The 26,267-nt window shown below is 55.5% G+C and overlaps 2 protein-coding genes across 2 annotated transcripts in view; both read left to right on the plus strand.

Moving 5' to 3' along the window:
* Positions 1–16,054, plus strand: part of LOC308231071 (phospholipid phosphatase-related protein type 2-like) — a gene marked incomplete at both ends in the record, with an annotated part of 28,574 nt that extends 12,520 nt beyond the window's left edge. The window contains 3 exons of the mRNA XM_080636183.1: positions 414–590; positions 14,816–14,932; positions 16,022–16,054. Of these exons, the coding sequence (XP_080492309.1) occupies positions 414–590; positions 14,816–14,932; positions 16,022–16,054 (327 nt within the window). The remainder of the gene's footprint in view (positions 1–413; positions 591–14,815; positions 14,933–16,021) is intronic.
* Positions 16,055–16,744: 690 nt separating this feature from the next.
* On the plus strand, positions 16,745–18,136 carry SWSAP1 (SWIM-type zinc finger 7 associated protein 1; the record flags this gene model as incomplete). The annotated part of the gene is made up of 2 exons (XM_080636184.1): positions 16,745–16,939; positions 17,837–18,136. The coding sequence occupies 2 exons, from the start codon at positions 16,745–16,747 to the stop codon at positions 18,134–18,136; spliced, it is 495 nt and encodes a 164-aa protein (XP_080492310.1).
* Between the last annotated feature and the right edge of the window lie 8,131 nt (positions 18,137–26,267).

Consider the following 26,267-nt stretch of genomic DNA (forward strand, 5'->3'; position numbering starts at 1 on the left):
TATGCTCTCTATGGTCTCTATGGTCTCTATGGTCTCTATGGGTCTCTATAGGTCTCTATGGGTCTCTATGGTCTCTATGGTCTCTATGGTCTCTATAGGTCTCTATGGGTCTCTATGGTCTCTATGGTCTCTATGGTCTCTATGGTCTCTATGGGTCTCTATAGGTCTCTATAGGTCTCTGTAGGTCTCTATGGGTCTCTATGGTCTCTATGGTCTCTATGGTCTCTATGGTCTCTATGGGTCTCTATAGGTCTCTATAGGTCTCTATGGGTCCCTATGGTCTCTATGCTCTCTATGGTCTCTATGGTCTCTATGGTCTCTATGGTCTCTATAGGTCTCTATAGGTCTCTATGGTCTCTATAGGTCTCTATAGGTCTCTGTAGGTCTCTATGGGGTCTCTCTCTCTCCCCCAGCTCTACGTGACCCTGGCGTGGCGCGGGGGCGGCTCCCGCCTGGCCAAGCCCGCGGCCGCCTTGGCCTTCGCGGCTCCTCCCTTCCTGCTGGGGGCGCTGCGCGTGGCCGAGCACCGCAACCACTGGGGGGACGTCGTGGCCGGCTTCGTCTGCGGGGGCGCCATCGCCGCCTTCCTGGTGAGCACCCCCTGGGGACGCGGCGCCCCCTAGCGACACACCCCTATAGACACACCCCTATAGACACACCCCTATAGACACACCCCTATAGACACACCCCTATAGACACACCCCTATAGACACACCCCTATAGATACACCCCTATAGACACACCCCTATAGACACATCCCTATAGATACACCCTATAGATACACCCCTATAGACACACCCCTATAGACACACCCCTATAGACACACCCCTATAGATACACCCCTATAGACACACCCCTATAGACACACCCCTATAGATACACCCCTATAGATACACCCCTATAGACACACCCCTATAGACACACCCCTATAGATACACCCCTATAGACACACCCCTATAGACACACCCCTATAGACACACCCCTATAGATACACCCCTATAGACACACCCCTATAGACACACCCCTATAGATACACCCCTATAGACACACCCCTATAGACACACCCCTATAGACACACCCCTATAGACACACCCCTATAGATACACCCTATAGATACACCCCTATAGACACACCCCTATAGACACACCGCTATAGATACACCCCTATAGACACACCCTATAGACACACCCCTATAGATACACCCCTATAGATACACCCCTATAGACACACCCCTATAGACACACCCCTATAGACACACCCCTATAGATACACCCCTATAGACACACCCCTATAGACACACCCCTATAGATACACCCCTATAGACACACCCCTATAGACACACCGCTATAGACACACCCCTATAGACACACCCTATAGACACACCCCTATAGATACACCCCTATAGATACACCCCTATAGACACACCCCTATAGACACACCCCTATAGACACACCCCTATAGATACACCCCTATAGACACACCCCTATAGACACACCCCTATAGACACATCCCTATAGATACACCCTATAGATACACCCCTATAGACACACCCCTATAGACACACCCCTATAGACACACCCCTATAGATACACCCCTATAGACACACCCCTATAGACACACCCCTATAGATACACCCCTATAGACACACCCCTATAGATACACCCCTATAGACACACCCCTATAGATACACCCCTATAGATACACCCTATAGACACACCCCTATAGATACACCCCTATAGACACACCCCTATAGATACACCCCTATAGACACACCCCTATAGATACACCCTATAGACACACCCCTATAGATACACCCTATAGACACACCCCTATAGATACACCCCTATAGACACACCCCTATAGATACACCCCTATAGACACACCCCTATAGACACACCCCTATAGATACACCCCTATAGATACACCCCTATAGATACACCCTATAGACACACCCCTATAGATACACCCCTATAGACACACCCCTATAGATACACCCCTATAGACACACCCCTATAGACACACCCCTATAGATACACCCCTATAGATACACCCCTATAGATACACCCTATAGACACACCCCTATAGATACACCCCTATAGACACACCCCTATAGATACACCCCTATAGACACACCCCTATAGACACACCCCTATAGATACACCCCTATAGACACACCCCTATAGACACACCCCTATAGATACACCCCTATAGACACACCCCTATAGACACACCCCTATAGACACACCCCTATAGATACACCCCTATAGACACACCCTATAAATACACCCCTATAGACACACCCCTATAGATACACCCCTATAGATACACCCCTATAGATACACCCCTATAGACACACCCCTATAGACACACCCCTATAGATACACCCCTATAGATACACCCCTATAGATACACCCCTATAGACACACCCCTATAGACACACCCCTATAGATACACCCCTATAGACACACCCCTATAGACACACCCCTATAGACACACCCCTATAGATACACCCCTATAGACACACCCCTATAGACACACCCCTATAGATACACCCTATAGATACACCCCTATAGATACACCCCTATAGACACACCCCTATAGACACATCCCTATAGACACACCCCATAGGCACACCCCTATAGACACATCCCTATAGACACACCCCTATAGATACACCCCTATAGACACACCCCTATAGACACACCCTATAGACACACCCCTATAGATACACCCCTATAGACACACCCCTATAGACACACCCCTATAGACACACCCCTATAGATACACCCCTATAGACACACCCCTATAGATACACCCCTATAGATACACCCCTATAGACACACCCCTATAGATACACCCCTATAGACACACCCCTATAGATACACCCCTATAGATACACCCCTATAGACACACCCCTATAGACACACCCCTATAGATACACCCCTATAGACACACCCCTATAGACACACCCCTATAGATACACCCCTATAGACACACCCCTATAGACACACCCCTATAGATACACCCCTATAGACACACCCCTATAGACACACCCCTATAGACACACCCCTATAGATACACCCCTATAGACACACCCCTATAGACACACCCCTATAGATACACCCCTATAGACACACCCCTATAGACACACCGCTATAGATACACCCCTATAGACACACCCCTATAGACACACCCTATAGACACACCCCTATAGATACACCCCTATAGATACACCCCTATAGACACACCCCTATAGACACACCCCTATAGACACACCCCTATAGATACACCCCTATAGACACACCCCTATAGACACACCCCTATAGATACACCCTATAGATACACCCCTATAGACACACCCCTATAGACACACCCCTATAGACACACCCCTATAGACACATCCCTATAGATACACCCTATAGATACACCCCTATAGACACACCCCTATAGACACACCCCTATAGACACACCCCTATAGATACACCCCTATAGACACACCCCTATAGATACACCCCTATAGACACACCCCTATAGATACACCCCTATAGATACACCCCTATAGATACACCCCTATAGATACACCCTATAGACACACCCCTATAGATACACCCCTATAGACACACCCCTATAGATACACCCCTATAGACACACCCCTATAGACACACCCCTATAGATACACCCCTATAGACACACCCCTATAGACACACCCCTATAGATACACCCCTATAGACACACCCCTATAGACACACCCCTATAGATACACCCCTATAGACACACCCCTATAGACACACCCCTATAGACACACCCCTATAGATACACCCCTATAGACACACCCCTATAGACACACCCCTATAGATACACCCCTATAGACACACCCCTATAGACACACCGCTATAGATACACCCCTATAGACACACCCCTATAGACACACCCTATAGACACACCCCTATAGATACACCCCTATAGATACACCCCTATAGACACACCCCTATAGACACACCCCTATAGACACACCCCTATAGATACACCCCTATAGACACACACCTATAGACACACCCCTATAGATACACCCCTATAGACACACCCCTATAGACACACCCCTATAGACACATCCCTATAGATACACCCTATAGATACACCCCTATAGACACACCCCTATAGACACACCCCTATAGACACACCCCTATAGATACACCCCTATAGACACACCCCTATAGACACACCCCTATAGATACACCCCTATAGACACACCCCTATAGATACACCCCTATAGATACACCCCTATAGATACACCCCTATAGATACACCCTATAGACACACCCCTATAGATACACCCCTATAGACACACCCTTATAGATACACCCCTATAGACACACCCCTATAGACACACCCCTATAGACACACCCCTATAGATACACCCCTATAGACACACCCCTATAGACACACCGCTATAGATACACCCCTATAGACACACCCCTATAGACACACCCTATAGACACACCCCTATAGATACACCCCTATAGATACACCCCTATAGACACACCCCTATAGACACACCCCTATAGACACACCCCTATAGATACACCCCTATAGACACACCCCTATAGACACACCCCTATAGACACATCCCTATAGATACACCCTATAGATACACCCCTATAGACACACCCCTATAGACACACCCCTATAGACACACCCCTATAGATACACCCCTATAGACACACCCCTATAGACACACCCCTATAGATACACCCCTATAGACACACCCCTATAGATACACCCCTATAGATACACCCCTATAGACACACCCCTATAGATACACCCCTATAGACACACCCCTATAGACACACCCCTATAGACACACCCCTATAGACACACCCCTATAGACACACCGCTATAGATACACCCCTATAGACACACCCCTATAGACACACCCTATAGACACACCCCTATAGATACACCCCTATAGATACACCCCTATAGACACACCCCTATAGACACACCCCTATAGACACACCCCTATAGATACACCCCTATAGACACACCCCTATAGACACACCCCTATAGACACATCCCTATAGATACACCCTATAGATACACCCCTATAGACACACCCCTATAGACACACCCCTATAGACACACCCCTATAGATACACCCCTATAGACACACCCCTATAGACACACCCCTATAGATACACCCCTATAGACACACCCCTATAGATACACCCCTATAGATACACCCCTATAGATACACCCCTATAGATACACCCTATAGACACACCCCTATAGATACACCCCTATAGACACACCCCTATAGATACACCCCTATAGACACACCCCTATAGACACACCCCTATAGATACACCCCTATAGATACACCCCTATAGATACACCCTATAGACACACCCCTATAGATACACCCCTATAGACACACCCCTATAGACACACCCCTATAGATACACCCCTATAGACACACCCCTATAGACACACCCCTATAGATACACCCCTATAGACACACCCCTATAGACACACCCCTATAGACACACCCCTATAGATACACCCCTATAGACACACCCTATAAATACACCCCTATAGACACACCCCTATAGACACACCCCTATAGATACACCCCTATAGATACACCCCTATAGACACACCCCTATAGACACACCCCTATAGATACACCCCTATAGATACACCCCTATAGATACACCCCTATAGACACACCCCTATAGACACACCCCTATAGATACACCCCTATAGACACACCCCTATAGACACACCCCTATAGATACACCCCTATAGACACACCCCTATAGACACACCCCTATAGATACACCCCTATAGACACACCCCTATAGACACACCCCTATAGACACACCCCTATAGACACACCCCTATAGATACACCCTATAGATACACCCCTATAGATACACCCCTATAGACACACCCCTATAGACACATCCCTATAGACACACCCCATAGGCACACCCCTATAGACACATCCCTATAGACACACCCCTATAGATACACCCCTATAGACACACCCCTATAGACACACCCTATAGACACACCCCTATAGATACACCCCTATAGACACACCCCTATAGACACACCCCTATAGACACACCCCTATAGATACACCCCTATAGACACACCCCTATAGATACACCCCTATAGATACACCCCTATAGACACACCCCTATAGATACACCCCTATAGACACACCCCTATAGATACACCCCTATAGATACACCCCTATAGACACACCCCTATAGACACACCCCTATAGATACACCCCTATAGACACACCCCTATAGACACACCCCTATAGATACACCCCTATAGACACACCCCTATAGACACACCCCTATAGATACACCCCTATAGACACACCCCTATAGACACACCCCTATAGACACACCCCTATAGATACACCCCTATAGACACACCCCTATAGACACACCCCTATAGATACACCCCTATAGACACACCCCTATAGACACACCGCTATAGATACACCCCTATAGACACACCCCTATAGACACACCCTATAGACACACCCCTATAGATACACCCCTATAGATACACCCCTATAGACACACCCCTATAGACACACCCCTATAGACACACCCCTATAGATACACCCCTATAGACACACCCCTATAGACACACCCCTATAGATACACCCCTATAGACACACCCCTATAGACACACCCCTATAGACACATCCCTATAGATACACCCTATAGACACACCCCTATAGATACACCCCTATAGACACACCCCTATAGACACATCCCTATAGACACACCCCTATAGACACATCCCTATAGATACACCCTATAGACACACCCCTATAGATACACCCCTATAGACACACCCCTATAGACACACCCCTATAGACACACCCCTATAGATACACCCCTATAGACACACCCCTATAGACACACCCCTATAGATACACCCCTATAGACACACCCCTATAGATACACCCCTATAGATACACCCCTATAGATACACCCCTATAGATACACCCCTATAGATACACCCCTATAGATACACCCCTATAGACACACCCCTATAGATACACCCCTATAGACACACCCCTATAGACACACCCCTATAGATACACCCCTATAGACACACCCCTATAGACACACCCCTATAGACACATCCCTATAGATACACCCTATAGACACACCCCTATAGATACACCCCTATAGACACACCCCTATAGACACACCCCTATAGACACACCCCTATAGATACACCCCTATAGACACACCCCTATAGACACACCCCTATAGATACACCCCTATAGACACACCCCTATAGATACACCCCTATAGATACACCCCTATAGATACACCCCTATAGATACACCCTATAGACACACCCCTATAGATACACCCCTATAGACATACCCCTATAGATACACCCCTATAGACACACCCCTATAGACACACCCCTATAGATACACCCCTATAGATACACCCCTATAGATACACCCTATAGACACACCCCTATAGATACACCCCTATAGACACACCCCTATAGATACACCCCTATAGACACACCCCTATAGACACACCCCTATAGATACACCCCTATAGACACACCCCTATAGACACACCCCTATAGATACACCCCTATAGACACACCCCTATAGATACACCCCTATAGATACACCCCTATAGACACACCCCTATAGACACACCCCTATAGACACACCCCTATAGATACACCCCTATAGACACATCCCTATAGATACACCCCTATAGATACACCCCTATAGACACACCCCTATAGACACACCCCTATAGACACACCCCTATAGACACATCCCTATAGACACACCCCTATAGATACACCCCTATAGACACACCCCTATAGACACATCCCTATAGACACACCCCTATAGATACACCCCTATAGACACACCCCTATAGACACACCCCTATAGACACACCCCTATAGATACACCCCTATAGACACACCCCTATAGACACACCCCTATAGACACACCCCTATAGATACACCCCTATAGACACACCCCTATAGACACACCCCTATAGATACACCCCTATAGACACACCCCTATAGACACACCGCTATAGATACACCCCTATAGACACACCCCTATAGACACACCCTATAGACACACCCCTATAGATACACCCCTATAGATACACCCCTATAGACACACCCCTATAGACACACCCCTATAGACACACCCCTATAGATACACCCCTATAGACACACCCCTATAGACACACCCCTATAGATACACCCCTATAGACACACCCCTATAGACACACCCCTATAGACACATCCCTATAGATACACCCTATAGATACACCCCTATAGACACACCCCTATAGACACACCCCTATAGACACACCCCTATAGATACACCCCTATAGACACACCCCTATAGACACACCCCTATAGATACACCCCTATAGACACACCCCTATAGATACACCCCTATAGATACACCCCTATAGATACAGCCCTATAGATACACCCTATAGACACACCCCTATAGATACACCCCTATAGACACACCCCTATAGATACACCCCTATAGACACACCCCTATAGACACACCCCTATAGATACACCCCTATAGATTCACCCCTATAGATACACCCTATAGACACACCCCTATAGATACACCCCTATAGACACACCCCTATAGATACACCCCTATAGACACACCCCTATAGACACACCCCTATAGATACACCCCTATAGACACACCCCTATAGACACACCCCTATAGATACACCCCTATAGACACACCCCTATAGACACACCCCTATAGACACACCCCTATAGATACACCCCTATAGACACACCCCTATAGATACACCCCTATAGATACACCCCTATAGACACACCCCTATAGACACACCCCTATAGACACACCCCTATAGATACACCCCTATAGACACATCCCTATAGATACACCCCTATAGATACACCCCTATAGACACACCCCTATAGACACACCCCTATAGACACACCCCTATAGACACATCCCTATAGACACACCCCTATAGATACACCCCTATAGACACACCCCTATAGATACACCCCTATAGACACACCCCTATAGACACACCCCTATAGATACACCCCTATAGACACACCCCTATAGACACACCCCTATAGATACACCCCTATAGACACATCCCTATAGACACACCCCTATAGATACACCCCTATAGACACACCCCTATAGACACACCCCTATAGATACACCCCTATAGACACACCCCTATAGATACACCCCTATAGACACACCCCTATAGACACACCCCATAGACACACCCCTATAGACACATCCCTATAGACACACCCCATAGATACACCCCTATAGACACACCCCTATAGACACACCCCATAGACACACCCCTATAGATACACCCTATAGACACACCCCATAGACACACCCCTATAGATACACCCTATAGACGCACCGTATTGACGCACCCTATAGATACACCCTATAGACACACCCTAGACACACTCCTATAGACACACCCTTTAGACGCACCCTATAGACGCACCCTATAGATACACCCTATAGATGCACCCTATAGATACACCCTATAGACGCACCCTATAGACACACCCTATGGACACACCCTATAGACGCACCCTATAGACACACCCTATAGATACACCCTATAGATACACCCTATAGATACAACCTTGTACCGCCCCTATACTGACCCCTATGGACACACCCTATAGACACACCCTATAGATACACCCCTATAGCACCCCTATACTGACCCCTATAGACACGCTCTATAGGTACAATCTGTAGGTACACCCCTATAGATACACCCCATAGATACACCCTGTAGACCCCTATATATACACCCCTATAGACTCCTATGGTACCCCTATAGATACACTCCTATAGCACCCCTATAGCTACACCCCTACAGGCTCCTATAGCTCTCTCTATAGCATCCCTTATAGACCCCTATAGCATTCCCTAAAGCATCCCCTATAGACCCCCCTATAGCGTCACTTATAGCACCCCATATAGTGACCCCTATAGCATCCCCTAGAGACACACCTCGATACAGGCACCATCACCCGCTTCCAATTGAGCATCCCCTATAGCACCCCCTATAGCACCCCATAGCACCCCTTGATGCACCCCCTATAGCACCCCCTAGCATCCCCCGATACACCCCTATAGATACAGCCCAATACACACATCATCACCGGCTTCCTCATGAGCAAGCCCCATACACTCCATATAGCACCCCCTATACATCCCTATAGAGCCCTACACACACTTAGAGCGTCCCCTATAGACTGCTATGGCACCCCCATACACCCCTATAGCACTCCTTGTATACCCCTATAGATCCCTATAGCAACCGCTATACGCCCCTACAACGCTTCTTATAGCCCCCTATAGGCCCCTATGCCAACGGCTGTAGGCCCCTATAGCAACCTTTATAGACCCCTATAGACCCCTATAGCAACCTCTATGCACCCCTATACACCCTTATAGCATTGCCTATAGACCCCTATAGCAACTCCTATAGACCCTATAGCACCCCCTGTACACCCCTATAGACCCCCATAGCACCCCCTATAGACCCCTATAGACCCCATAGCACCCCCTATAGACCCCATAGCACCCCCTATAGACCCCTATAGACCCCCATACCTCCCCCTATAGACCCCTATAGACCCCATAGCACCCCCTATAGACCCTTATAGACCCCTATAGCTCCCCCTATAGACCCCATAGCACCCCCTATAGACCCCTATAAACCCCATAGCACCCCCTATAGACCCCATAGCACCCCCTATAGACTCCTATAGCACCCCCATACACCCCTATAGACCCCATAGCACCCCTATAGACCCCTATAGACCCCATACACCCCCTATAGACCCCTATAGCACCCCTATAGACCCCATAGCACCTCCTATAGACCCCATAGCACCCCCTATAGACCCCTATAGCACCCCCTATAGACCCCTATAGACCCCATAGCACACCCTATAGACCCCCATAGCACCCCCTATAGACCCCTATAGACCCCATAGCACCCCCTATAGACCCCTATAGCACCCCCTATAGACCCCTATAGACCCCATAGCACCCCCTATAGACCCCCATAGCACCCCCTATAGACCCCTATAGACCCCATAGCACCCCCTATAGACCCCCATAGCACCCCCTATAGACCCCTATAGACCCCATAGCACCCCCTATAGACCCCTATAGACCCCTATAGCACCCCCTATAGACCCCATAGCACCCCTATAGACCTCTATAGACCCCATAGCACCCCCTATAGACTCCATAGCACCCCCTATAGACCCCTATAGACCCCATAGCACCCCCTATAGACCCTTATAGACCCCTATAGGTCCCCCTATAGACCCCATAGCACCACCTATAGACCCCATACACCCCCATACACCCCTATAGACCCCATAGCTCCCCCTATAGACCCCATAGCACCCCCTATAGACCACTATAAACCCCATAGCACCCCCTATAGACCCCTATAGACCCCATAGCACCCCCTATAGACCCCTATAGACCCCATAGCACCCCTATAGACCCCTATAGACCCCTATAGACCTCATAGCACCCCTATAGACCCCTATAGACCCCTATAGACCCCATAGCACCCCTATAGACCCGTATAGACCCCTATAGACCCCTATAGACCTCATAGCACCCCTATAGACCCCTATAGACCCTTATAGACCCCTATAGACCCCATAGCACCCCTATAGACCCCTATAGACCCCATAGCACCCCCTATAGACCCCTATAGACCCCTATAGACCCCATAGCACCCCCTATAGACCCCTATAGACCCCATAGCACCCCATAGACCCCTATAGACCCCTATAGACCCCATAGCACCCCTATAGACCCCTATAGACCCCTATAGACCCCATAGCACCCCATAGACCCCTATAGACCCCTATAGACCCCATAGCACCCCTATAGACCCCTATAGACCCCTATAGACCCCCATAGCACCCCCTATAGACCCCTATAGACCCCATAGCACCCCTATAGACCCCTATAGACCCCATAGCACCCCCTATAGACCCCTATAGACCCCATAGCACCCCCTATAGACCCCTATAGACTCCATAGCACCCCCTATAGACCCCTATAGACCCCTATAGACCCCATAGCACCCCCTATAGACCCCTATAGACCCCATAGCACCCCCTATAGACCCCTATAGACCCCATAGCACCCCTATAGACCCCATAGCACCCCCTATAGACCCCTATAGACCCCATAGCACCCCTATAGACCCCATAGCACCCCTATAGACCCCTATAGACCTCATAGCACCCCTATAGACCCCTATAGACCCCTATAGACCCCATAGCACCCCTATAGACCCCTATAGACCCCATAGCACCCCTATAGACCCCTATAGACCCCTATAGACCCCATAGCACCCCTATAGACCCCTATAGACCCCATAGCACCCCTATAGACCCCCATAGCACCCCTATAGACCCCTATAGACCCCATAGCACCCCCTATAGAACACTATGGACCCCATAGCACCCCCTATAGACCCCTATAGACCCCCATAGCACCCCCTATAGACCCCTATAGACCCCATAGCACCCCCTATAGACCCTTATAGACCCCTATAGACCCCATAGCACCCCCTATAGACCCCTATAGACCCCATAGCACCCCCTATAGACCCCTATAGACCCCCATAGCACCCCCTATAGACCCCTATAGACCCCTATAGACCCCATAGCACCCCCTATAGACCCCTATAGACCCCATAGCACCCCTATAGACCCCTATAGACCCCTATAGACCCCATAGCACCCCTATAGACCCCATAGCACCCCTATAAACCCCTATAGACCCCTATAGACCCCATAGCACCCCTATAGACCCCTATAGACCCCTATAGACCCCATAGCACCCCTATAGACCCCTATAGACCCCTATAGACCCCATAGCACCCCTATAGACCCCTATAGACCCCTATAGACCCCATAGCACCCCTATAGACCCCTATAGACCCCTATAGACCCCATAGCACCCCCTATAGACCCCTATAGACCCCTATAGACCCCATAGCACCCCTATAGACCCCTATAGACCCCTATAGACCCCATAGCACCCCTATAGACCCCTATAGACCCCTATAGACCCCTATAGACCCCATAGCACCCCCTATAGACCCCTATAGACCCCTATAGACCCCATAGCACCCCTATAGACCCCTATAGACCCCTATAGACCCCATAGCACCCCTATAGACCCCTATAGACCCCTATAGACCCCATAGCACCCCTATAGACCCCTATAGACCCCTATAGACCCCATAGCACCCCTATAGACCCCTATAGACCCCTATAGACCCCATAGCACCCCTATAGACCCCTATAGACCCCTATAGACCCCATAGCACCCCTATAGACCCCTATAGACCCCTATAGACCCCTATAGACCCCATAGCACCCCCTATAGACCCCTATAGACCCCTATAGACCCCATAGCACCCCTATAGACCCCTATAGACCCCTATAGACCCCATAGCACCCCTATAGACCCCTATAGACCCCTATAGACCCCATAGCACCCCTATAGACCCCTATAGACCCCTATAGACCCCATAGCACCCCCTATAGACCCCTATAGACCCCTATAGACCCCATAGCACCCCTATAGACCCCTATAGACCCCTATAGACCCCATAGCACCCCTATAGACTCCTATAGACCCCTATAGACCCCATAGCACCCCCTATAGACCCCTATAGACCCCTATAGACCCCATAGCACCCCTATAGACCCCTATAGACCCCTATAGACCCCATAGCACCCCTATAGACCCCTATAGACCCCTATAGACCCCATAGCACCCCTATAGACCCCTATAGACCCCTATAGACCCCATAGCACCCCTATAGACCCCTATAGACCCCTATAGACCCCATAGCACCCCTATAGACCCCTATAGACCCCTATAGACCCCATAGCACACCTATAGACCCCTATAGACCCCTATAGACCCCATAGCACCCCTATAGACCCCTATAGACCCCTATAGACCCCATAGCACCCCCTATAGACCCCTATAGACCCCTATAGACCCCATAGCACCCCCTATAGACCCCTATAGACCCCATAGCACCCCTATAGACCCCTATAGACCCCTATAGACCCCATAGCACCCCTATAGACCCCTATAGACCCCTATAGACCCCATAGCACCCCCTATAGACCCCTATAGACCCCTATAGACCCCATAGCACCCCCTATAGACCCCTATAGACCCCTATAGACCCCATAGCACCCCCTATAGACCCCTATAGACCCCATAGCACCCCTATAGACCCCTATAGACCCCATAGCACCCCTATAGACCCCTATAGACCCCTATAGACCCCATAGCACCCCTATAGACCCCTATAGACCCCTATAGACCCCATAGCACCCCTATAGACCCCTATAGACCCCTATAGACCCCATAGCACCCCTATAGACCCCTATAGACCCCTATAGACCCCATAGCACCCCTATAGACCCCTATAGACCCCTATAGACCCCATAGCACCCCTATAGACCCCTATAGACCCCTATAGACCCCATAGCACCCCTATAGACCCCTATAGACCCCTATAGACCCCATAGCACCCCTATAGACCCCTATAGACCCCTATAGACCCCATAGCACCCCTATAGACCCCTATAGACCCCTATAGACCCCTATAGACCCCATAGCACCCAACCCCCCCTTGCCCCCCCCTCCCCCCAGGTGCTTTGCGTGGTCGGGAGCTTCCAGAGCCCCGCGGAGGGGGGGGGCGCCCCCAGAGCCCCCCCGGAGCTGCCCCCCCCGCAGCAGCGCCCCCTGGAGGAGCTCGGCCTCACCCAGGTGAGGGGGGCCCTGACCCCTATGGGGGCTATGGGGGGTGCTGACCCCTATGGGGGCTATGGGGGGACCCCAATATATGGGGGGCTATGGGGGGTGCTGACCCCTATGGGGGCTATGGGGGGACCCCAATATATGGGGGGCTATGGGGGGTGCTGACCCCTATGGGGGCTATGGGGGGACCCCAATATATGGGGGGCTATGGGGGGTGCTGACCCCTATGGGGGCTATGGGGGGACCCCAATATATGGGGGGCTATGGGGGGTGCTGACCCCTATGGGGGCTATGGGGGACCCCAATATATGGGGGGCTATGGGGGGTGCTGACCCCTATGGGGGCTATGGGGGGACCCCAATATATGGGGGGCTATGGGGGGTGCTGACCCCTATGGGGGCTATGGGGGGACCCCAATATATGGGGGGCTATGGGGGGTGCTGACCCCTATGGGGGCTATGGGGGACCCCAATATATGGGGGGCTATGGGGGGTGCTGACCCCTATGGGGGCTATGGGGGGACCCCAATATATGGGGGGCTATGGGGGGTGCTGACCCCTATGGGGGCTATGGGGGGACCCCAATATATGGGGGGCTATGGGGGGTGCTGACCCCTATGGGGGCTATGGGGGACCCCAATATATGGGGGGCTATGGGGGGTGCTGACCCCTATGGGGGCTATGGGGGGACCCCAATATATGGGGGGCTATGGGGGGTGCTGACCCCTATGGGGGCTATGGGGGGACCCCAATATATGGGGGGCTATGGGGGGTGCTGACCCCTATGGGGGCTATGGGGGGACCCCAATATATGGGGGGCTATGGGGGGTGCTGACCCCTATGGGGGCTATGGGGGGACCCCAATATATGGGGGGCTATGGGGGGTGCTGACCCCTATGGGGGCTATGGGGGGACCCCAATATATGGGGGGCTATGGGGGGTGCTGACCCCTATGGGGGCTATGGGGGGACCCCAATATATGGGGGGCTATGGGGGGTGCTGACCCCTATGGGGGCTATGGGGGACCCCAATATATGGGGGGCTATGGGGGGTGCTGACCCCTATGGGGGCTATGGGTTGACCCCCCCCCCCCCCCCAGGGGCACCGTCCGGACTTCCCTGCTGTCACCTGAGCGCCCCCTACCGGAAGGGAGGTCCGAGGGGGGGCCGGGACCCCCCCCTCTCCCCCCTTTGCACGAGGGTCACGTGGGGGGGGTGCACGCACGTGTGCAAGGAGGGGGGGAATAAAAGGGGTTCAGTGTGGAGGCCTCGAGTGCCCGTAGGGGGCGATGGGGCCGGGATTGACCAATAGGGAGCGGCGGGGGGCGGAGCCAAGAGGAGGGCGGGGCTGGGTTTCGCGCCAAGTCCCTGATTGGCTGAGCCGCGCGGTGGGCGGGAGCGGCGGTGAGCGGACGCGCGCGCTGATTGGCTGATTCACACGGTGGGCGGGATCTCCGCTGAGCGGACGCGCGGTCTCATTGGCTGAGTCGCACGGTGAGCGGCGCTGAGGGGACGCGCGCTCTGATTGGCTGAGCCACACGGCGGGCGGGAGCGACGCTGAGGTGGCGCGCTCTGATTGGCTGATCCGCGCGGCGGGCGGGAGCGGCGCTGAGGGGACGCGCGCTCCGATTGGCTGCGCCTCTCGGTGGGCGGGAGCGACGCTGAGGTGGCGCGCTCTGATTGGCTGCGCCTCCCGGCGGGCGGGAGCGGCGCTGAGGGGACGCGCGCTCTGATTGGCTGAGCCGCGCGGCGGGCGGGAGCGGCGCTGAGGGGACGCGCGCTCTGATTGGCCGAGGCGGGTCCGAGGCCTCCCCTGATTGGCGATGGCGGCGGCGCTGGAGCGGGCGCTGAGCGCGGGCCCGGGCCCGGTGCTGGTGCTGGGCCCGGCGGGCTCGGGCCGCACGGAGCTGCTGCTGCGCGCAGCCATGGCGGGGGGGGCGGACGGGCCCCGCGCGCTCTTCCTGGCCCCGAGCGCCCCCCCCCGGCTGCCGGGAGGCGGCGACCCCCGAGCCCTGCAGGTGAATGGGGGGGGGCGTGGCCTGAGGGAGGAGGCGGGGCTCTGATTGGGTGGGGGGCGGAGGGGGCGTGGCTCTTGCTCGCTATTGGGGGAGGGGCGGGGGGCGGGGCTTGAAGAGGAAGGGGGCGTGGGGGGGTCCGGGGGTCGGCGGGAGTGGAAGGGGCGGGGTTTAACGGGAGGGGCGTGGCCTTTCCCATATAAGGAAGTGGTTTGCTGGCGGGAGGCGTGGCCATTCCCATATAAGGCAGCGGTTACGCATGGAAGGGGGCGCGGCCATTCCCATATAAGGAAGTGGTTTACCAGGGAGGGGGTGTGGCCATTGCCATATAAGGCAGAGGTTATGCAAAGTAGGGGGCATGTCCACTCCCATCTAAGGCAGCGGTTGGTTATGCAAAGCGGGGGGCGTGGCCACTGCCCTCTAAGGCAGCGGTTATGCAAAGCGGGGGGCGTGGCCACTCCCATATAAGGCAGCAGTTATGCAAAGCGGGGGCGTGGCCACTGCCATATAAGGCAGCAGTTATGCAAAGCGGGGGGCGAGGCCACTCCCATATAAGGCAGCGGTTATGCAAAGCGGGGGGCGTGGCCACTCCCATATAAGGCAGCGGTTGTGCAAAGCGGGGGGCGTGGCCACTGCCATATAAGGCAGTTGTTATGCAAAGCGGGGGGCGTGTCCACTGCCCTCTAAGGCAGCGGTTATGCAAAGCAGGGGGCGTGGCCACTCCCATATAAGGCAGCGGTTATGCAAAGCGGGGGGCGTGGCCACTCCCATATAAGGCAGTTGTTATGCAAAACGGGGGGCGTGTCCAATCCCATCTAAGGCAGCGGGTATGCAAAGCGGGGGGCGTGTCCACTGCCCTCTAAGGCAGCGGTTTCCCTCCCCTCCCGTCCCCATTGGCAGCGCCTGGAGCTCCGGTACCCGCGCTCGCTGCGCGCCCTCTGCCGGGCGCTGCTGCCGCCGCCGCCGCCGCTGCTGCTCGTGGACGGCCTCGAGCGCTTCGTGGCGGGGGCGGGGGGCTCGGCGCGGGCCGCGGCGCGCGTGGCCGCGCTGCTGCTGGAGGCGTCCCGCGGCGCCGGGCGCGCCCCCGCGCGGCTCCTGGCGGCGCTGCGGCTGCCCCCGGCCGGGCCCCGCCTCCTGCCCGCCCTGCGCCGCTTCTTCCCCGCGCGCGTGCGCCTCGGGCCCCCCCGCCGCGGGCGTTGAGTAAAGGCGCCTGACGTCACGGCTGACGTCACGGGGGACGTCGCGGGTGTTGGCGTGCGCAGGGGGCGGGAGAGGGTGATGGGGGCAATGGGGGCAATGGGGGCAATGGGGGCAATGGGGTAATGGGGGGCAATGGGGGTAATGGGGGTAATGGGGGCAATGGGAGTAATGGGGGGAATGGGGGGAATGGGGGCAATGGGGGGAATGGGGGCAATGGGGGTAATGGGGGTAATGGGGGCAATGGGGGTAATGGGGGTAATGGGGGCAATGGGGGCAATGGGGGTAATGGGGGCAATGGGGGTAATGGGGGCAATGGGGGCAATGGGGGCAATGGGGGGCAATGGGGGCAATGGGGGCAATGGGGGCAATGGGGGGCAATGGGGGCAATGGGGGTAATGGGGGCAATGGGGGCAATGGGGGTAATGGGGGCAATGGGGGCAATGGGGGCAATGGGGGGCAATGGGGGTAATGGGGGCAATGGGGGTAATGGGGGGCAATGGGGGTAATGGGGGCAATGGGGCAATGGGGGGTAATGGGGGCAATGGGGGCAATGGGGGGCAATGGGGGTAATGGGGGGCAATGGGGGCAATGGGGGGCAATGGGGGTAATGGGGGCAATGGGGGCAATGGGGGGCAATGGGGGCAATGGGGGTAATGGGGGCAATGGGGCAATGGGGGGTAATGGGGGCAATGGGGCAATGGGGGGTAATGGGGGCAATGGGGCAATGGGGGGTAATGGGGGCAATGGGGGTAATGGGGGCAATGGGGCAATGGGGGGTAATGGGGGCAATGGGGGCAATGGGGGCAATGGGGGGCAATGGGGGCAATGGGGGGCAATGGGGGGCAATGGGGGTAATGGGGGGCAATGAGGGGAATGGGGGCAATGGGGGCAATGGGGGGCAATGGGGGTAATGGGGGCAATGGGGGCAATGGGGGGCAATGGGGGCAATGGGGTCACTCGGGGGTCACAGGGAGGTCACTCGGGGTCACGGGGGGGTCACTGGGGTCACTCAGGGGTCACAGGGAGGTCACTCGGGGTCACTCGGGGTCACGGGGGGGTCACTGGGGTCACTCAGGGGTCACAGGGAGGTCACTCGGGGTCACGGGGGGGTCACTGGGGTCACTCAGGGGTCACAGGGAGGTCACTCGGGGTCACGGGGGGGCTCTGCCCTCAGCGGGGCCCCCCCTGCGCCCTTGCACCAGGAGCCGGGATTGGGCCTTGATGGCGGCGCGGGAGGGGGGGGCCGCGGGGGGGGCGGCGCCATCCTCTGGGGGGGGGAGGGTCAGCCCCATAGAGCCCCATAGAGACCCATAGAGACCCCATAGAGACCCCATAGAGACCCATAGAGACCCCATAGAGACCCCATAGAGACCCATAGAGACCCATAGAGACCCCATAGAGACCCCATAGAGACCCATAGAGACCCCATAGAGACCCCAGAGCCCCATAGAGACCCCATAGAGACCCCATAGAGCCCCATAGAGCCCCATAGAGCCCCATAGAGACCCCATAGAGACCCATAGAGACCCATAGAGACCCCATAGAGACCCCAGAGCCCCATAGAGACCCCATAGAGACCCCATAGAGCCCCATAGAGCCCCATAGAGACCCCATAGAGCCCCATAGAGCCCCATAGAGACCCCATAGAGACCCATAGAGACCCATAGAGACCCATAGAGACCCCATAGAGACCCCATAGAGCCCCATAGAGACCCATAGAGACCCATAGAGACCCCATAGAGACCCCATAGAGACCCATAGAGACCCATAGAACCCCATAGAGCCCCATAGAGACCCCATAGAGACCCCATAGAGACCCATAGAGACCCCATAGAGACCCCATAGAGACCCCAGAGCCCCATAGAGACCCCATAGAGACCCCATAGAGCCCCATAGAGCCCCATAGAGACCCCATAGAGCCCCATAGAGCCCCATAGAGACCCCATAGAGACCCATAGAGACCCATAGAGACCCCATAGAGACCCCATAGAGACCCATAGAGCCCCATAGAGACCCCATAGAGCCCCATAGAGACCCATAGAGACCCCATAGAGACCCCATAGAGCCCCATAGAGACCCCATAGAGACCCCATAGAGGCCATAGAGACCCCATAGAGACCCCATAGAGACCCCAGAGCCCCATAGAGCCCCATAGAGACCCATAGAGACCCCATAGAGCCCCATAGAGACCCCATAGAGACCCATAGAGACCTATAGAGACCCCATAGAGACCCCATAGAGCCCCATAGAGACCCCATAGAGACCCCATAGAGCCCCATAGAGACCCCATAGAGACCCCATAGAGACCCATAGAGACCCGAGACCCATAGAGACCCATAGAGCCCCATAGAGACCCCATAGAGACCCCATAGAGACCCATAGAGACCCATAGAGCCCATAGAGACCCATAGAGCCCCATAGAGACCCCATAGAGACCCTATAGAGCCCCATAGTGCCCCATAGCGCCCCATAGAGCCCCAAAGCACCACATAGAGCTCCATAGAGCTCCATGGCTGCCCCACAGCACCTCTATAACCCTCAATAGCCCCCATCCCCCCCTCACCATCCGAGCTCTGGGGCAGCTCCGTGGGGTCCTCAGTGTCGGGGTCTTCATGCTGCAGCTGGGGGGGGACCCCAAAGGGGGTCAGGGACCCTCAAGGGCCCCATTGAGCCCCATTGAGTCCCCATTGAGTCCCCATTGAGCCCCATTGAGTCCCCATTGAGTCCCCATTGAGCCCCATTGAGTCCCCATTGAGTCCCCATTGAGTCCCCATTGAGCCCCATTGAGTCCCCATTGAGTCCCCATTGAGCCCCATTGAGTCCCCATTGAGTCCCCATTGAGCCCCATTGAGTCCCCATTGACCCCCATTGAGTCCCCATTGAGTCCCCATTGAGCCCCATTGACCCCCATTGAGTCCCCATTGAGTCCCCATTGAGCCCCATTGAGCCCCATTGAGTCCCCATTGAGTCCCCATTGAGCCCCATTGAGTCCCCATTGACCCCCATTGAGTCCCCATTGAGTCCCCATTGAGCCCCATTGAGTCCCCATTGAGATCCCATTGAGTCCCCATTGAGTCCCATTGAGTCCCCATTGAGTCCCCATTGAACCCCTATTGAGTCCCCATTGAGTCCCCATTGACCCCCATTGAGTCCCCATTGAGTCCCCATTGAGCCCCATTGAGTCCCCATTGACCCCCATTGAGTCCCATTGAGTCCCCATTGAGTCCCCATTGAGTCCCATTGAGTCCCCATTGAGTCCCCATTGAGCCCCATTGAGCACCCATTGACCCCCATTGACCCCCATTGAGTCCCCATTGAGTCCCCATTGAGTCCCCATTGAGCCCCATTGAGTCCCCATTGAGTCCCCATTGAGCCCCATTGAGCACCCATTGACCCCATTGACCCCCATTGAGTCCCCATTGAGTCCCCATTGAGTCCCCATTGAGCCCCATTGAGTCCCCATTGACCCCCATTGAGTCCCATTGAGTCCCCATTGAGTCCCATTGAGTCCCCATTGAGTCCCCATTGAGTCCCCATTGAGCCCCATTGAGCCCCATTGAGTCCCCATTGACCCCCATTGATCCCCATTGAGTCCCCATTGAGTCCCCATTGAGTCCCCATTGAGCCCCATTGAGCACCCATTGACCCCATTGACCCCCATTGAGTCCCCATTGAGTCCCCATTGAGTCCCCATTGAGCCCCATTGAGTCCCCATTGACCCCCATTGATCCCCATTGAGTCCCCATTGAGTCCCATTGAGTCCCCATTGAGTCCCCATTGAGTCCCCATTGAGCCCCATTGAGCCCCATTGAGTCCCCATTGACCCCCATTGATCCCCATTGAGTCCCCATTGAGTCCCATTGAGTCCCCATTGAGTCCCCATTGAGCCCCATTGAGCACCCATTGACCCCCATTGACCCCCATTGAGTCCCCATTGAGTCCCCATTGAGTCCCCATTGACCCCCATTGAGTCCCCATTGAGTCCCCATTGAGTCCCCATTGAGCCCCATTGAGCACCCATTGACCCCCATTGACCCCCATTGATCCCCGTTGAGTCCCCATTGAGTCCCCATTGAGTCCCCATTGACCCCCATTGAGTCCCCATTGAGTCCCCATTGAGCCCCATTGAGTCCCCATTGAGTCCCCATTGAGCCCCATTGAGCACCCATTGATCCCCATTGACCCCCATTGAGTCCCCATTGAGTCCCCATTGAGCCCCATTGAGTCCCCATTGACCCCCATTGAGTCCCCATTGAGCCCCATTGAGTCCCCATTGACCCCCATTGAGTCCCCATTGAGTCCCCATTGAGCCCCATTGAGTCCCCATTGCCCCCCATTGAGCCCCATTGAGTCCCCATTGACCCCAATTGATCCCCATTGAGTCCCCATTGACCCCCATTGAGCCCCATTGAGTCCCCATTGCCCCCCATTGAGCCCCATTGAGTCCCCATTGCCCCCCATTGAGTCCCCATTGAGCACCATTGACCCCCATTGAGCCCCCATTGAGTCCCCATTGAGCCCGCATTGATCCCCATTGAGTCCCCATTGACCCCCATTGAGCCCCCATTGAGCCCCATTGAGTCCCCATTGAGCCCCCATTGAGCCCTATTGAGCCCCATTGATCAGCATTGCCCCCCATTGAGCTCCATTGACCCCCATTGAGCCCCCATTGCCCCCCATTGAGCCCCCATTGAGCCCCATTGAGCCCCATTGACCCCCATTGATCCCCATTGCCCCCCATTGCCCCCCATTGAGCCCCATTGACCCCCATTGATCCCCATTGCCCCCCATTGAGCCCCCATTGAGTCCCCATTGAGCCCCCATTGAGCCCCATTGAGTCCCCATTGACCCCCATTGATCCCCATTGAGCCCCTATTGAGCCCCATTGAGCCCCCATTGAGCCCCATTGAGTCCCCATTGAGCCCCATTGCCCCCCATTGAGTCCCCATTGCCCCCCATTGAGCCCCCATTGAGCCCCATTGAGTCCCCATTGAGCCCCATTGACCCCCATTGAGCCCCATTGCCCCCCATTGAGCCCCCATTGCCCCCCATTGAGTCCCCATTGCCCCCCATTGAGCCCCATTGACCCCATTGAGCCCCATTGAGCCCCCATTGCCCCCCATTGAGTCCCCATTGACCCCCATTGAGCCCCCATTGCCCCCCATTGATCCCCATTGACCCCCATTGAGTCCCCATTGACCCCCATTGACCCCCATTGCTCCCCATTGATCCCCATTGCCCCCCATTGATCCCCATTGCCCCCTATTGATCCCCATTGCCCCCCATTGATCCCCATTGCCCCCCATTGATCCCCATTGTTCCCTTTGATCCCCATTGATCCCCATTGACCCCCATTGGGTCCCCATTGATCCCCATTGATCCCCGTTGAGTCCCCATTGATCCCCATTGAGTCCCCATTGATCCCCATTGATCCCCATTGCTCCCCATTGCCCCCCATTGCCCCCCATTGACCCCCATTGACCCCTATTGCTCCCCATTGATCCCCATTGACCCCCATTGACCCCCATTGACCCCCATTGCTCCCCATTGATCCCCATTGCCCCCCATTGATCCCCATTGATCCCCATTGCTCCCCATTGATCCCCCATTGCCCCCCATTGATCCCCATTGATCCCCATTGCCCCCCATTGATCCCCATTGATCCCCATTGCCCCCCATTGATCCCCATTGCTCCCCATTGATCCCCCATTGCCCCCCATTGCTCCCCATTGATCCCCATTGCCCCCCATTGATCCCCATTGCCCCCTATTGATCCCCATTGCCCCCCATTGATCCCCATTGCCCCCCATTGCCCCCCATTGATCCCCATTGACCCCCATTGCCCCCCATTACAGCCGGGGCCCGGCTCTCACCTGGGGGGGGCCGCTGGGGGGCGCAGGGGGCGGGGCTCCGCCCTGGCCCTGCCCCCCCTCGCGCAGAGCCTCGATCCCGGCCCGCGCCAGCGCCAGGAGCTGCGGCACCGCCAGGGGGCGCCCTGCATCCTGCTGGGACCCACGGCGGCCGTGGCGGGAAACCTGCCCCACAGCCCCTGCCCCACAGCCCTGCCCCACAGCCCCTGCCCCACAGCCCTGCCCCATAGCCCCATAGCCCCTGCCCCATAGCCCCTGCCCCACAGCCCCACAGCCCTGCCCCATAGCCCCTGCCCCACAGCCCCTGCCCCACAGCCCCATAGCCCCTGCCCCATAGCCCCATAGCCCCTGCCCCATAGCCCCTGCCCCATAGCCCCATAGCCCCTGCCCCATAGCCCCTGCCCCATAGCCCCATAGCCCCTGCCCCATAGCCCCTGCCCCATAGCCCCATAGCCCCTGCCCCATAGCCCCTGCCCCATAGCCCCATAGCCTCTGCCCCATAGCCCCACAGCCCCTGCCCCATAGCCCCTGCCCCATAGCCCCAGAGCCCCTGCCCCATAGCACCATAGCCCCTGCCCCATAGCCCCACAACCCCTGCCCCATAGCCCCTGCCCCATAGCACCATAGCCCCTGCCCCATAGCCCCATAGCCTCTGCCCCATAGCCCCTGCCCCATAGCCCCATAGCCTCTGCCCCATAGCCCCACAGCCCCTGCCCCATAGCCCCTGCCCCATAGCACCATAGCCCCTGCCCCATAGCCCCACAGCCCCTGCCCCATAGCCCCTGCCCCATAGCACCATAGCCCCTGCCCCATAGCCCCACAGCCCCTGCCCCATAGCCCCTGCCCCATAGCCCCGCCCTCACCAGCCCCATTCGCTCCAGCAGCAGCCGCAGCCCCGCGGCGCCGCTCTCCAGGTCCCCGCTCGGCTCCTCCGGGTCCCGGCCCCGCTCCCCCTCCCGCGGGCGCCGCTGCAGCGGCTCCGCCCCACGGCGGGACCTGAGCCAAGGGACCCACAAGTGGGACCCCCCCATAGGGACCCCCCCATAGGGACCCCATAGAGACCCCTTATAGGGACCCCCCCATAGGGACCCCATAGAGACCCCCTATAGGGACCCCTCCATAGCGACCCCATAGAGACCCCTTATAGGGACCCCCCCATAGGGACCCCATAGAGACCCCTTATAGGGACCCCTCCATAGGGACCCCATAGAGACCCTTTATAGGGACCCCCCCATAGGGACCCCATAGAGACCCCTTATAGGGACCCCTCCATAGGGACCACATAGAGACCCCTTATAGGGACCCCTCCATAGGGACCCCATAGAGACCCCTTATAGGGACCCCCCCATAGGGACCCCATAGAGACCCCTTATAGGGACCCCCCCCATAGGGACCCCATAGAGACCCCTTTATAGGGACCCCTCTATAGGGACCCCATAGAGACCCCTTATAGGGACCCCTCCATAGGGACCCCATAGAGACCCCTTATAGGGACCCCCCCATAGGGACCCCCATAGAGACCCCTTATAGGGACCCCTCCATAGGGACCCCATAGAGACCCCTTATAGGGACCCCCCCATAGGGACCCCATAGAGACCCCTTATAGGGACCCCCCCCATAGGGACCCCATAGAGACCCCTTATAGGGACCCCCCCCATAGGGACCCCATAGAGACCCCTTTATAGGGACCCCTCCATAGGGACCCCATAGAGACCCCTTATAGGGACCCCTCCATAGGGACCCCATAGAGACCCCTTATAGGGACCCCTCCATAGGGACCCCATAGAGACCCCTTATAGGGACCCCTCCATAGGGACCCCATAGAGACCCCTTATAGGGACCCCCCCATAGGGACCCCATAGAGACCCCTTATAGGGACCCCCCCCATAGGGACCCCCCCCAGCCCCCCCTGACCCGCGGTGCCTCAGCTCCTGCAGGCGCTGCTCCAGCGCCGCCACCTCCGAGCGCAGCTCCCGCAGGGCCCGATCCTGCGCGGCCGAGAGCGCCCCCAGCGGCCGGAGCGGGGATGGGCGGAGACAGCGCTGGGGGGCGAGAGAGAGACCAGAGAGACCCATAGAGACCCATAGGGTCCCATAGGGACCCATAGGGACCCACAGGGACCCATAGGGACCATAGAGACCATAGAGACCATAGAGACCATAGAGACCATAGAGACCAGAGACCATAGAGAGCATAGAGACCCATAGAGACCATAGAGACCCATAGAGACCATAGAGACCATAGAGACCCATAGAGACCCA

Source organism: Psittacula echo (assembly GCF_963264785.1).
Source record: "Psittacula echo genome assembly, chromosome: 30".
Taxonomy (NCBI): domain Eukaryota; kingdom Metazoa; phylum Chordata; class Aves; order Psittaciformes; family Psittacidae; genus Psittacula; species Psittacula echo.